This window comes from Mobula birostris, chromosome 2, assembly GCF_030028105.1.
Source record: "Mobula birostris isolate sMobBir1 chromosome 2, sMobBir1.hap1, whole genome shotgun sequence".
NCBI lineage: Eukaryota > Metazoa > Chordata > Chondrichthyes > Myliobatiformes > Myliobatidae > Mobula > Mobula birostris.
In genome coordinates, this window is record NC_092371.1 from 141949290 (window position 1) to 141963357 (window position 14068).

General features: G+C 41.7%; 1 protein-coding gene and 2 non-coding genes across 8 annotated transcripts; all 3 read right to left on the reverse strand.

Moving 5' to 3' along the window:
• Positions 1 to 1013: 1013 nt before the first annotated feature.
• Positions 1014 to 12333, reverse strand: rps12 (ribosomal protein S12). Of its 6 annotated transcripts, none has more exons than XM_072249911.1 (5): positions 12286 to 12333; positions 10915 to 11026; positions 5292 to 5394; positions 3156 to 3257; positions 1014 to 1183 (listed from the first exon to the last, which is right to left on the reverse strand). In XM_072249911.1, the coding sequence occupies exons 2-5, from the start codon at positions 11010 to 11012 to the stop codon at positions 1124 to 1126; spliced, it is 363 nt and encodes a 120-aa protein (XP_072106012.1). In that variant the 5' UTR covers positions 11013 to 11026; positions 12286 to 12333; the 3' UTR covers positions 1014 to 1123. The 6 variants fall into 6 exon arrangements, with proteins under 6 accessions (XP_072106012.1, XP_072106009.1, XP_072106007.1 ...); XM_072249908.1 differs by having other exon boundaries at positions 10915 to 11031; XM_072249906.1 differs by having other exon boundaries at positions 12079 to 12317.
• LOC140194345 (small nucleolar RNA SNORD100) lies at positions 3327 to 3411 on the reverse strand. The gene has a single exon (XR_011885192.1). It is a non-coding gene; the product is annotated as a small nucleolar RNA SNORD100 (small nucleolar RNA).
• LOC140194332 (small nucleolar RNA SNORD101) lies at positions 11122 to 11193 on the reverse strand. Its single transcript, XR_011885180.1, has one exon. It is a non-coding gene; the product is annotated as a small nucleolar RNA SNORD101 (small nucleolar RNA).
• Positions 12334 to 14068: the final 1735 nt, after the last annotated feature.

Consider the following 14068-nt stretch of genomic DNA (forward strand, 5'->3'; position numbering starts at 1 on the left):
TTGTCACTAAGTGTTCTGGAACACCAGTCCTTGGGAAGAAGTTCCCAACTCAACAGCGTGCAAGGCTGTAGTATAAGCTACCGGAAACACTTCAAGCCATTTTGCAGCTGCATCTACTACCAATATTATTTGGGCCCATGATTATGAAATTATTACTGAAATATTAAGTACACAACATTGGTTAAAGCCAATTGCCCAAGGAATATACGGGACAAACGGGCTGTAGGATGATTCCTGGACAAGGACTGCTAGTAATAAGAAATATCACTTTAAGAGAAGGAGAACGATATAAGCTGTTCATAAAGTTGAAGCCACACATTTTAATTGGTACTCATTTAAATTTCAGGAAATGCATTGTCACCAATTCCTACGTAATGCAATTTTAAATGCCTATCCTGCTTCTTAACAGGACATGCCATTCTTGTCACTTGGTATTTTGGCTAGTTGCATATTCAGAGAACCATCCCTCAATGTTGTAACAGAAGAGGTATATGCCTTGAGTTTGTGCTCAGAAGCTCTCAAACCTTCTTTGAACATTCAAAGAGATTCTGCTGGCTAGGTTGTGATATGATTGTAAATATGTATGTAATCCTGCATAGTTATACTTCTGAATTCCAAATGTTACAGTAGGCAATTACAACTATTGAAACCATGAAGGATCTCAGCCCGAAACATTGACTATTTATTCATTTCCATAGATGCTGCCTGACCTGCTAATTTCCTTCATTATTGTGTGTGATGCTCTGGATTTCCAGCATCTGCAGACTCTCCTGCTTACAGTTTATCAATTGTTGTCTTTGTGCACAAAACTATAAAACAATGGGTTAGAAGAGATCTGCTACATCGAATAAAGATCTTTTATATCTCCCAGCTAAAGCTTCAATCTGCTTCAGTTAAATCACAAAAGGTTCCACTGCATTTTCAGTATTCCAGATTTGCTTGGGTGGTGTTTTTCATATTTTTGAGTATGAGTGAAGTCAGTCCCTATCAACAAAAACACATGACAAGGGGGAAAAGATACCAATGAAGCCAATTGAATTTAATATTCATACTGCTAAGACAGAGGCAAACACTTAGTCATAAAGGACTCATAATATTAAAAGTTTTTATTTAATAAAATGCATTACTTTGCCCTGAAATAATTGTCAATGACATCCTTGGCTTGTGAGTCCTTGCCATAATCCTGAAAATAAGAGAAACATTTGTTAATGTGTGTACTCGAATTTGCTAAGACATCATTTGATATTTGAAGTTCAATGCACTAAACAATGTAATAAAGCTGATAGGCCAGTGTGTGCACTAAATTCAACTCAAATTGCAAATGACATTAAAATATTATGTATACAGCAAAGATTTCCTGAGGCAATAGCATGAAATTGATCACAGGGAAGCTTGACATAGCAATAGCAGGAAGATTTATTCCTGATAAGGGTGAAGCAGTGCCTTTCAGCAGGACACAGCAAGACCCGAGTGTGTTGATGAACAGACACACCTCATGTGATGAGTCCTGATCCCTGAAAGTGACAGCATAGGCAGATAGATGGGACATGTGCCTTCATCAGCCAAAGCACAGAGTAAAAGAGCAGGGATATTGTATTGCAAATAAAACATTGGTTAGGCCACACCTGGACTATTGTGGGCAGTTCTAGTTAGCACATTATGAAGAATGTGATTAAGCTGGAGGGAGTGCAGTGGAAATTCACAAGGATGTTCCCCAGACTATTGAACCATCTGGTTAATCTTCAGAGGAAACTGAAAGGTAACCTGATTTAAAGTATATTACAAGTAGATTGTAACAATTGTTGGGAACGTAAAGCACATACCACCAGACTAAAGGACAGCCTCTATCCTATTATAGAACATTTGAACAGATATACTGTATGATAAAGGCAAACTGAACCCCAATCTCATCATGGCCCTTACATCTTCACTGGATTCTCTAACATTACATACAGTCATCCCTCGGTATCTGCGGTGGATTGGTTCCAGGACCCCCCGTGGATACAAAAAATCTGTGGATGCTCAAGTCCCTTATATAAAATGGCATAGTATTTGCATATACCTACGCACATCCTCCCATATACTTTAAATCATCTCTAGATTACTCATAATACCTAATAAATATAAATACTATGTAAATAATTATTATACTGTATTGTTTAGGGAGTTAGTTACAAAATACACATGGACTAAGATGTTAACTGTCCTGTGCTATCACCAGTGGGATCATCAGTTGATCTGCCACCTGTCTTCAGGAGTTTCAGCCCGCTTATGATAAAGACTCCCTCGAGGTGGTGGGCTAGCAGTGCTAAAGCACCACCACCCACTGGTGAACTGTATTGTTTAGGGAATAATTACTAGAAAAAAAAGTCTGTACATGTTCAGTACAGATGCAACCATCGCGATCCGCAGTTGATATTTTCGACCTATGCGGAACCTGCAGATACGGAGGGCTGACTGTATTCTTCATTCTGTTACTGTTTTCCCTTGTACTATCTTGATGTATTGTACACCATACGAGATAGCACCAGAGCGTGGGCAACTCAAGGCCAACTGCTTTCTGCAAATCTACTCATTACTTCTATTAGAATAACAAACTATCAATAGCCAATTTAAAACAAGAGCACATAGATTTAACATAAGCATAGATATCTTTACATTAGAGAACCTAAACAAGCATTTGAATTGCCAAAGCATAGAGGCTACCAAACAAATGCAGGAAAATGCATAAACCCGTGCAGGTCCAAAGGCTCGATTCTGTGCTAATACAATAACTTTATTCTAATATTTAATAATTTATAAAGCACAAATCAATTAACCTAAACCGTTCCATTAAACCAGCCTGCAACTTCCAGGAACAGGAACCAGCATTCCCCTGCACCAAGCTCATTTGGCCAAATGTAATCCCTCCTCAGATCAGCCTGTATTACTTGCACCAAATTACAGAAGAAACCAGTTTTATAAGGTGATTTGTCATCAACTACTATAGACCTACCATCAAGGTATGTGGATGGGAGGGGTATGGAGGGCTGTGGTCTTGGTGTAGGTCAATGGGGCTAGGCAGCTTAAATGGTTTGACATGGATTAAATCGAGCGAAGGACCTGTTTCTGAGATGTACTTTTCTTTGACTCCATAGTTGATAAATTTAACTCACCTTGACAACAACACAGCTGCAACCCACTACCTTGCGAGGTTTCCCTTCTCGGTCTATTTTGCACAGGCCTACCCACTCTCCAAGTTTCTTGTTGTCATCAACCTAATTTAGAAAAATACAATTAGTTACAAGAGGCAAAAAAGATTCATCAAGATATATCAAAACTAGTACTGTATCTCAGACATTTCGGGTAACAATTCAGGCAATCTTCTTCATTTGATTCAGTTGAGGGAGCCAAATGGTCATCATAGATACAGTATTGTCCTTCTGTCCTACACTGAACAATGGTAATATTATGAAATCCCAAATCAAATATTTCTGTGCATCCCAATTATACCTCTCTGGAAAGAGACACTGAAATATTATCCAAAACTGCATGGGTTCTGCCTCCAAGGTTTGATGTGCCTAAACTGAAGTGGTCTTAATACAGTCTCTAGTAACTTGCTTGTTAATTTTTAAAAAACTGAAATCAAACATCAAGATCTTTCAGTGATGCGATCAGTGACTGCTAAATCACAAGAACCTGGGGTCCAGACCCCTCAGTTAATGGTAGGGGTCCATGGAATGAAAAAGGTTGGGAACCTCAGCTTTAAGTCATTGTTTTTGTCTATTTGGACTTCAAAGGCCTTTGACAAGGTCCCACGTTATAGAGATCTGGAAGGTTGGGTATGGGAGAGTTGGTTAACCAAACTTAGCTCAGAAGTAGGAAGCAGAGGGTACTAGTTGAATGCTGGAGCAGAGGCCAATGACAAGTGTTATTTAGGAGTCTATGGTGGAATCGATTATTCATTTATCTATACAAATAATTTGGATATGAATACGCATAGCTTGATTGGCAAGCTTACAGATATAAAATTATGAACGGTTGAAGGCTGATCTTGATCAGTTAGGGAAGTGATCCAAGGAAATGGATTTAAATTCAGTTGAGTACAGGTTAGTGGATTTCAGTCAACAATAAGGCACTAAGAAGTGTAGTGGAACAGAAGGACCTAGGAGTACATGTGCATAGTTCACCGACAGCAGCATCATATGTAAACAGTGTGATGGAAAAAAGCAAACAGCATGCTGACCTTCATCAGTCAGAATATTGAGAATAGGAGTTGGGACATTATGCTGTAGCTGTAGAAGTAATCAGTGAGGACGCACTGGAGTATTATGTAGTTTTTAAAGGCAGCTTTACTTCTATAATCAGAAGCTGGGCTAGCATTGTGGCTTGTACCTGCATTGTGCACAGTAATGCAGATGACCCCCGCATCACAGGGGATCTGTATTCCTACAACAGTCCAGAGCACTGCCTTCCACAGAGCACAGTACACATGTATCAAGAAATGACTGCAAAAAAATTGTTCATTTCCCCCCAAATTTCATGAGAGCAAATTTTAAAATTCCATATCTTAGATCTGAAGGCTGTGATTTGCATATTTTCAAAGGCCAGATTCCCATCACTGATTGCTATAACATGAAGATCTCCTGTGTAAGCATACAAGAATATACACTCAGTGGCACTTTAGTTAATGTAAATATCTAATCAGCAATCATCTGGCAAAAACTCAATGCACAAACAGACATACATGGTCAAGAGGTTCAGTTGTTCACACCAAACACCAGAATGAGGAAATGTGATAATGCAGTATCTCAAACTGCTGATCTGGGATTTTAATATACAACAGTCTAGTGTTTGCAGAGAATGTGTGAAGAACAAAAATACTTCCACACAGTGGTAGTCCTGTGGCACCTTGTTAATGAGAGGTCAGAGAATGGCCAAACTGGTTCAAGCTGATATGGTGGCAAAGTAACTCAAATAACCATGTTTTAACAGTAAACAGTGGTGTACAGAATGCATCTCAGACCACAAACTCAGTATTTTGTATTAGGTGTGAGTAATCATGAAAAATTAATAAAGCCTTACAAGTGCCAGATCTCTTTACAAAACAGCTACGGGCAATAGGGAATGTAAAGCCACATTTTACTTTCAGATGGCTATGATTAGTTTATCAGGACTCTCATCTATAATCTTTCCAATGCCCCATTCTATGATTACAGGAAGAGAACTATAGTAAATGGATTGAAAATTAAAAGTAGCTAATAAGTAAATGTTGATCTGTGGCTTTATTCAATCCATTTTATGGTGCTCACCTTGATCAGGTTGATCTGATGTTCAGCACAGAGTGCCTCTACCAACTTAACATATTGTGCCTCATCACAGTTGCTTGCCAGGACACACAAATGTGCTTGCCGTCTGTGAAAAAAAAACACAAAACTATCACACTAATACTACTATTTCAAGTCATGGAGCTGAAGGGGGATAGGTAATGTAGTTCAATGGTATAATAAAGGCTCCAAGAATAAGCAGGCAAAATCTCAGCCATTGAGTGGGTCGCCAGTCATGGGCTAACTATTGGAAGTCCACTGCCTAAGGGATAGCCAACACGGATTTATGTGTGGCAAGTCATATTATAGTCTTTCTAGATTACCAGTAAGATTGATGAAAGGAAGATGTGGACCTCAGCGAGGCCTTTGACAAAAGGTTAAGTCACTTGGCATTCAGGTTGAATGTCACCCTAGTGGGAGCAATAACGATTGGTTTTCTCTGATTTGAGGTGTAACTAGGGTATCACAGGGATCAATGCTGGGCCACTACTATAAGTTAGTTGACAATGTGGTAAGCTAACTCAGCAAACTTACAGATTGAGGGCATAGAGAACAATGAGATAGAACATAAGAATATAAGAAATAAGAGCAGGAGTAGGCCATCCAGCCCATCGAGCCTGCACCACCATTCAATAAGATCATGGCTGATCTGTCCGTAAACTCAGCTCCATCTACCTGCCTTTTCCCCATAACCTTTAATTCCCTTACTATGTAAAAACCTATCTAACTGTATCTTAAATATATTTAGTGGGGAAACCTCAACTGCTTCCCTGGGCAAAGAATTCCACAGATTCACAACTCTCCGGGAAAAACAGTTTCTCATCTCCGTACTAAATCTTCTCCCCTGAATCTTGAGGCAATGCCCCCTAGTTCTAGTCTCACCTACCAATGGGAACAACTTTCCTACTTCTATCTTATCTATCCCTTTCAAAATTTTATGTTTCTATAAGATCCCCTCTCATTCTTCTGAACTCCAGAGAGTATAGTCCCAGGCGACTCAATCTCTCCTCATAAGTTAACCCAGCAGTCCTCAACCACTGGGCCATGAGGAAACAGTATGAGTCAACTGCACCTTTCCTCATTCCCTGTCACGCCCACTGTTGAACTTGAACACAGGGTTGCCAACTGTCTCATATTTGCTGGAACATCCCATATATTGGGCTAAATTGGTTTGCCCCATAAGGGACCACCCTTGTCCCATACTTCCCCCGCTAAGGTAGAGCGTTCCCATGAAAACTTTCGTGTCAAAACGGCATGAAGCGAAGAAGCAATTACCATTAACTTATATGGGAAAAATTTTTCAGCGTTCCCAGACCCAAAAAATAACCTAACAAATCATACCAAGTAACAAATAAAACCGAAAATAAGTAACACTAACATATAGTAAAAGCAGGAATGATACGATAAATACTTGGCCTATATAAGGTAGAAATAATCTATGTACAGTATAGTCGGGAAGATGAAGGCAAAACCGATTTGTGGGGGGGAAAAATTGACACGTACACACATGCGCACGTCATGCATGCACACACAGATGCCTGGGCAAGGCTTCATGGTCATAGTAGTCTTTCCTGGGGTAAAGTGTCCCAGGATTTGACTGCTACTTTTGTCCCTTATTCGGGAGTGAGAAAGTTGGCAACCCTAACTGTAAAAGACATGCTGAGGTGAGTTTAAGCCTACTTGAACACCCTCCCGCCCACCCCAGTCAGCCGGTCCGCGGTGCAAAAAAGGTTGGGGACCCCTAGGTTAACCCCTTCATCCCTGGAATTAACCCGGTGAACCTCCTCTGCACTGCCTCCAAAGCCAGTACATCCTTCCTCAAGTACGGAGACCAGAACTGCACACAGTATTCCAGGTGCGGCCTCACCAGTACTCTGTATAGTTGCAGGATGACCTCCCAGCAAGGAATTCAATCCCTCTAGCAATAGAGATAGGTCTTAAAAGAAAGCTTGCAAAACCTGGACCATCTGAGAAGATAGGCTAAAAAAATTAGCAGATGGAATTTAGTGCTGCAAGAGCAAGATACTGCACTTTGGGAGGACAAACCAAGTGAATGGCAGGGCACTGAGATGTGCAGAAGACAAAGGGATCTGGGAATAGATAGGTAATTCCTTGAAAATGGCATTACAGATTATGTCGTAGTCTTTTGGCCCATTGGCCTTCATGGGATATTATACTTAAGTTGAGTAAGACATCGGTAAGTGTACTGTGGGCAGTTCTGATCACCCACCTGCAAGAGATACAAGTTGAAAAGAATGCACAGCAAATTTACACAGCTGCTGCCAGGACTGGAGGACCTGAGTTACAGGTTTAAGCTGGGCTGGCACAGTAGTGTAGCACTCATCATGTGCTATTGCTGCACTACATTACTGAGTGGGATTCGATTCCCACCACTGTTACAAAGCTTGTATTCTACCCAAGTGCATGGGTTTCCTCTGGGAGCTCAGTTTTCCTCCCAAATTCCAAAGACATATGGTTCAGTTTAACGAGCTGTGGGCATGCTATGTTGCTGCCGGAATCATGACAATACTTGCCCGCTGCTCAGCACAATCTTCACTGATTTGTTTTGATGCAAATTACACACTTCACTGTGTGTTTCAATGTACACTTGGTAAGTAAAGCTAATCTTTTTTTTTATCCCAAGGTTGAATAAGATAACTTTATTCCTTGGAGCACCTGGAACGAAGGGAGATTTTATAGAGGTATACAAAATTATGAGTGGTATAGATAATATGAAGGCCTGCAGGCTTTCCCCCCCAAAGTTAAGTGTGACTAGAACTAGAGATCTTAGGTTAGAGTGAAAAGAAAAATACAGAAGGGTAATGGCGTAGGGGACTTTCAAAGTTCAAAGTAAATTTGTTAACAAAGTACATACACACCCGAGCTCAATTTTTTGTAGGCATACTCAATAAATCTAATGACCATAATAGAATCAGTGAAAGATCACACCAACTGGGTGTTCAACAGTGTGCAAAAGACAATTTGTGTAAGTACAAATATCAAGAACTTGAAATAAAGTCCTTGAAATCACTGCATAGGTTGAGGGGAAATTTCAATGATGAAGTTTAGTGAAGTTATTCCCTTTGGTTCAAGACCCTGATGGTAGAAGGGTAATAACAGTTCGTGAAGTAGATGGCGTAGTCCTAAGACCCTTGTACCTTCCTCCTGATGGCAGCAGCGAGAAGAGCATGACCCAATGATGACCTAATGATGTATGTTGCTTCCCTGTGGCAACACACGGTGCAGATGTGCTCAGTGATGGGAAAAGCTTTACCTGTGATTGATTGGGCCACATCTATTACTTTTTTGTCGGATTTTCCGTTCATTGGCACTGGTGCTTCCATACCAGACTGTAATGCAGCCAGTGTACTCCTCACCAGATTTATAAAAGTTTTAAATCTCACGCTGCATCTTTGGAAACTCCTAAGCGGAGACGCACTTTCTTCATAACTGTACTAGGTGCTGGTCCAGGACAAGTCCTGAAACAATGACACCAAGGAATTTGATGCTGCTGACCCTCTCCACGTCTAATCGCCCCAAGAGAATTGGCTTGTGCACCTCTGGTTTCCTCCTTCTGAAGTCAATAATCAACACCCTGATCTTGCTGGCATTAGGAGATTGCTGCCATGGCACCACTCAGCCAGATTTTCAACCTCCCTCTTATATGTTGATTTGTCACCTTTAACTCAACCTAAAACAGTGGTGTCCTAGATTTTCAATCTCCCTCCTATATGTTGATTCGTCACCGTTGATTCGGTCCATGACAGTGGTGCCGTCAGCAAACTTGAATATGGCATTGGAGTTGAACTTAGCCACACAGTCAGTAAGTGTAAGGTGAGTAGCGCAAGGATTTAAGGAAAACAACCCTGTGCTGATGGAGATTGTGGAGATGTTGCCAATACAAACTGACTGGAGTCTACAACTGAGGAAATCGAGGATCCAATTGCACAGGAGGTCTTGAAGCTTACTGATATAAGTTCAAAATGCCAACCTGCAATCAGTAATAAGCATCCTGGTGTATGCATCTTTGCTGTCCATGTGTTCCAGGGTTGAGTGAAGAGCCAATGGGATGGCATGTGCTGTGGATTAGTTGCGCAGGGAGGCAAATAGGAGCAGATCGAAATCATTTCTCAGGCAGAAGTTGATGTTTCATCACCAACTTCTCAAAACACTTCATCACTGTGCTACTGAACGATAGTAATTGAAGATTACCATGTTCTCCTTAGGCACCAGTATAATTGAAGCCTGCTTAAAGCAGGTGGGTGTCTCAGACTGCATGAGCAAGAGGTTGAACATTTCTGGTAACACTCCAGTGAAATACTTCACTTAGCAGATGATACGAATATGGAACAAGGTGCAAGCAGATGGAAAATGCTGATCCAATTGTAACAGTTATGGAAAATTTAAATAGGTACACAAGTAAGAGGTGTGGAGCATTATGGTCCAGTGCATGCAAATAGCCTAGGCAGAAAACCAGGCTGACAAGATCAAGTGAGCCAGAGCTCATCTAGTCTGTTTCTATGCTGTGGTGCTCCTTGACTATCAAGTACCATCCCAGCTGGCAAAAGCATCTGATTAAGTTTTGGCTGGATATCTCAATATCATCTTTATCGGGTCTCACAAAGAATAATCTACAGGTCTGTTCATGATGTTCGTAAAGATTTTAAAAATCAAGCAATTTGACACCTGATGTGAATTACCCAAAAAGAAAGGCCATTTTGCCCAATGATAGGGGTTCCCAACCTTTTTTTGCACCACTGACTAGTTTAATATTGACAATATTCTTGCGGACCAGCCAATGACAACAACGGGGGGGGGGGGGGGGTATTCAAGTCGGGTTGAACTCACCTCAACATGTCTTTTCAGTTAGGGTTGCCAACTTTTCCACTCCCAAATAAGGGACAAAGGTAGCAGTCAAATACGGGACACTTGGGTTTACCCCAGGAAAGACTACCATGATCATGAAGGCTTGCACGGGCACCTGTGTGCGCATATGTGCCATGCGCATACGTACCGATTTTTTACCCACAAATCGGTTGTGGCTTAATCTTCCCAACTACACTGTACATACATTATTTTTACTTTATATAGGCTGTGTATTTATATCATTCCTGCTTTTACTATATGTTAGTGTTATTTTAGACTTTATGTGTTATTTGGTATGATTTGGTGGGTTTTTTTTGGGTCTGGGAACGCTGAAATAATTTTTCCCATATAAATTAATGGTAATTGCTTCTTCGCTTTACGCCATTTCGGTACGAAAGGTTTCATAGGAACACTCTAGCTTAGCAGGGGAAATACGGGACAAGGGCGGTCCCCCATGGGACAGATCAATTTAGCCCAATATACGGGATGTCCCAGCATATACGGGACAGTTAGCAACCCTATGTTCAAGTTCAACAGTGCGTTACAGGGAACGAGGAAAGGTGCAGCTGACTCATATCGTTTCCTCGCGGCCCAGTGGTTGGGGACTGCTGCCTTATGATATTCTAGCAAACCCTAGACTTTATTTTACATTTTACAATGGATTACATTCTCTTCAGTGTTCATGCCACATTTCCTGCGTTTTGCCAATAAAGGTAATTCTGAAACTGACAACCATACTCACTTATCGAGCACTTTAGCGGCTTCCCGGAGACCACAGCACAAGCCATCGTGGATGTATGCCGTTTTCAGCACCTCCTGAAGTGCAGTGTTGACATCCATGACTCCTCCTGCGGCTATGCTACGAAAATGGTGGATATGGTATGAAGTATTGGTAACTATCTATCCACAGTAATACTGTCATTTAAGAAAACTAATATTAAGCCACAAAGTTGTCAGCAAATTTCTTTCACTCATTATTAAGAGTGAAGGGGTATCCGACATAAAAGATCATCATTTCAACAATGCAGCTTAGTTACACTGCCAAAACAGTCATGTCAATTCATTTAAACTAGTCTAGCACTTCCACAATACAGGTTGTCTACCTCTGAAGTAAAGACAGAATTAACTTTGGTATGTTGTATTCCAAATACAAATAGTCAAAGAAATTATGCACAGAACTGAAATGAACCTCAAGAATAAGCTCACAACTGATACCATAAACCATGCCTGGCAGTCCCCATTCGGACATCTAGTGAGAGAAAATTTTAAATGCTAGAAAGTTGAACTAATGGAAAATAATGGGTGACAGTATGCAAGGCAGTGCTTTTGCAAGGAAGATTTAAAATCAATGAAGTGTCTTGAGCCTGAAATGTAAAACTTTCTCCTTCCTAAGTATCTGGCTTAACACTATTTAGTTCGCCTCTTACCTCTCAAATTATCACTGCCCCCACCACACATATTTTTCCAGCCTGTCCTCTTATCATGCCAGCACTCTCCACTCCTCTGCAGCAGTAAACCACGCCAGCCTATCTACAAGGCCGTCCTCGGCACCTCCCCATCCCCATGTTCTAGGAAATGAACTCTACCAACTTTAAACACCAGAGATGTATTCAGACATTTCCAAAAAAGTTAGAAAAATCTAAAACTGAAACAGTGAATCTGATAACACATACCAACAGATAAACCACCATTGCTCTTCCCAGTTACATTGCTCGACCACAACTGTGTCAATAATCGCCCCTTTGAAAGCAATACTCCCCTTCACTACTAACGATCTAACAAGCTTTCCCCTTTGGCCATCCCTGGTCATGGTCCTGGGATTCCACTACCCGCCGGGGCAAGGGAACTCTCCTACTCCCCGACCCTTCCCTACTCTTCCGCGTCCCGGGCCCTTCCCCTGGCTCACCGCCTGCCCGAGTACTCTCGGCTCCGACTCGGGCACCCACCATTCCTCGGCCATCCTGCGGCGTATTTTCCCAGAAAACTGCGGTTGGATGCCGAAATATAGCCAGAGGCTGAGGGCACTGGGGGCGACCGAGCGGGCGGCGGGCCAGGCGCGGCTGCGGGACGCGGGATGGCCGCGATGGCGCTTCGCTTCTCGGCCCTCACTCACCCGGACCCGCAGTACAATGGCGGCAGAGAGGGCGCGCGCTATTGACGTCATCGCTTATATAGGCGCGCGCGCGTAGCCCCCCCCCGCTCCTACACGTCATCTTTATAGACGTTCAAACAATTTGCCCGCCTGACGGGAAAATCTGCACTGCGAGGTAAATTCAGCAGAGGCCGGAAATCTGAAATACAGTCAAAAAATGTTGCAAATGCTCGATGTGTCGGGCAGCACCGGTGTTGAATGAGAAACACATCGAAATTTAAAACATTTAACTACAGGCTAAATATTACAAGTGTACTGCAATTTTGAGGCTTGCAAATATGGAACATTTCAATCATTGGATCTCGTTTTATCGCTCCACAGTTTATGGTTTCAATCAGGACAAAATTCAATACTCATAGGTACACACAAAATGGCTCTGTAAAGGGACTTCGGAGTCCTCGTGCAGGATTCCCTAAATGTTAACTTACAACGCAATGTTAGGCGTTTATTTAGAGAGGACTAGAATATAAAAACAAGGATACAATGCTGGGGGTTTATAAGGCATTGGTCAGACCGCACTTGGAGTATTGTAAGCAATTTTGGGGCCCCTTATCTAAGAAAGGATGTGCTGGTATTGGAGTGGGTACGCAGGAGGCTCATGAGAAGAATCCTGGAAATGTCAGGGTTAACACAAGGATGGCTCTGGGCCTGTACTCACAGAAGTTTTGAAGAATGAGGAGAAACCTGTCTCATGGAAACCCATCAAATATTGAAAGGCCTAAATAGAGAGGATGTTTCCTGTAGTGGGGAGGTCTAGGCCCAGAGAGCACAGACTCAAAATAGAAGGATGTCCCCTTAGAACGGAGATGAGGAGGACTTTCTCTTGCCAGTGGGTGACTGATGCATCTGTGGAATTCAATGCCACAGCTGGCCGTGGTGGTCAGGTCAATGGGTGTACCTAAGATCGAGATTGATAGGTTTTTAATTAGAAACAGTGTCAAAGATTACAGGGAGAAGGTAGGAGAGTGGAGGTGAGATGGATAATTAATCAGACATGATGGAATGGTGGAGCAACTCAATTTGCAAAAATAACCTAATTCCACTCCTATGTCTTCTGTCTAAAGTCCTGGAGGAACTCAGCAGGTCTCGCAGCATCTACGGAGAGGAATGGTGTCGACATTCCAGACTGAGACCCTTCATCGCCTCATAATCATCGGTCAGTGCAAGCTCGAGTGAAACCAGAAGTTCCAGTCACTGCTTCTCCCACAGAATGTGCCTTCCTAGTCCCATGATAAAGTCATGAATATGAGCTTTTTTACAACTGTTTTTGCTTTAAAACCTGATGTGAATGTTCAGCCCAGCTCAATCAGGTGCAAGTAAGTTTTTAATAGAGTATTAGGACATAAATATTACTAAACAACCTCTCTTGTGCTGGAAAATGCTAAGAATTGGATCTGATTTCCTTTTTTACCACAATCAATTCCAGCTGCTACCATCCGGGAAACATTACTGCAGCAGAAAAGCCAGGACCAACAGCTTCTTCCACCAGCCCATCAGACTGATTAATTCATGCTGATTTGAGGGTATTTTTATGTTACATTGACTGTTCTATTTGTTATAAATTATTATGAATTACTAAGATTGCACATTTAGATGGAGATGTAATATAAAGATTTTTACTCATGTACGTGAAGGATGTAAAAAATAAAATCAATTCCGTTTTTAAAAGGTATGTGATCTTGCAAATCATACTTATTTCCCATTTTAGGCTTGTTTTGAGCTGTTTCAGTTTTTCATTTAATCC

Excerpts from the sequence above, each read along its gene's own strand:
- rps12 (XM_072249906.1), bottom strand. The coding sequence starts at position 12,121 with ATGGTGGGTGCCCGAGTCGGAGCCGAGAGTACTCGGGCAGGCG. Across the intron at positions 11,027-12,078 it reads CGAGAGTACTCGGGCAGGCG|CCGCAGGAGGAGTCATGGAT; the intron begins GTGAGCCAGGGG and ends TTCGTAGCATAG. Across the intron at positions 3,258-5,291 it reads ATCAGATCAACCTGATCAAG|GTTGATGACAACAAGAAACT; the intron begins GTGAGCACCATA and ends TTTCTAAATTAG.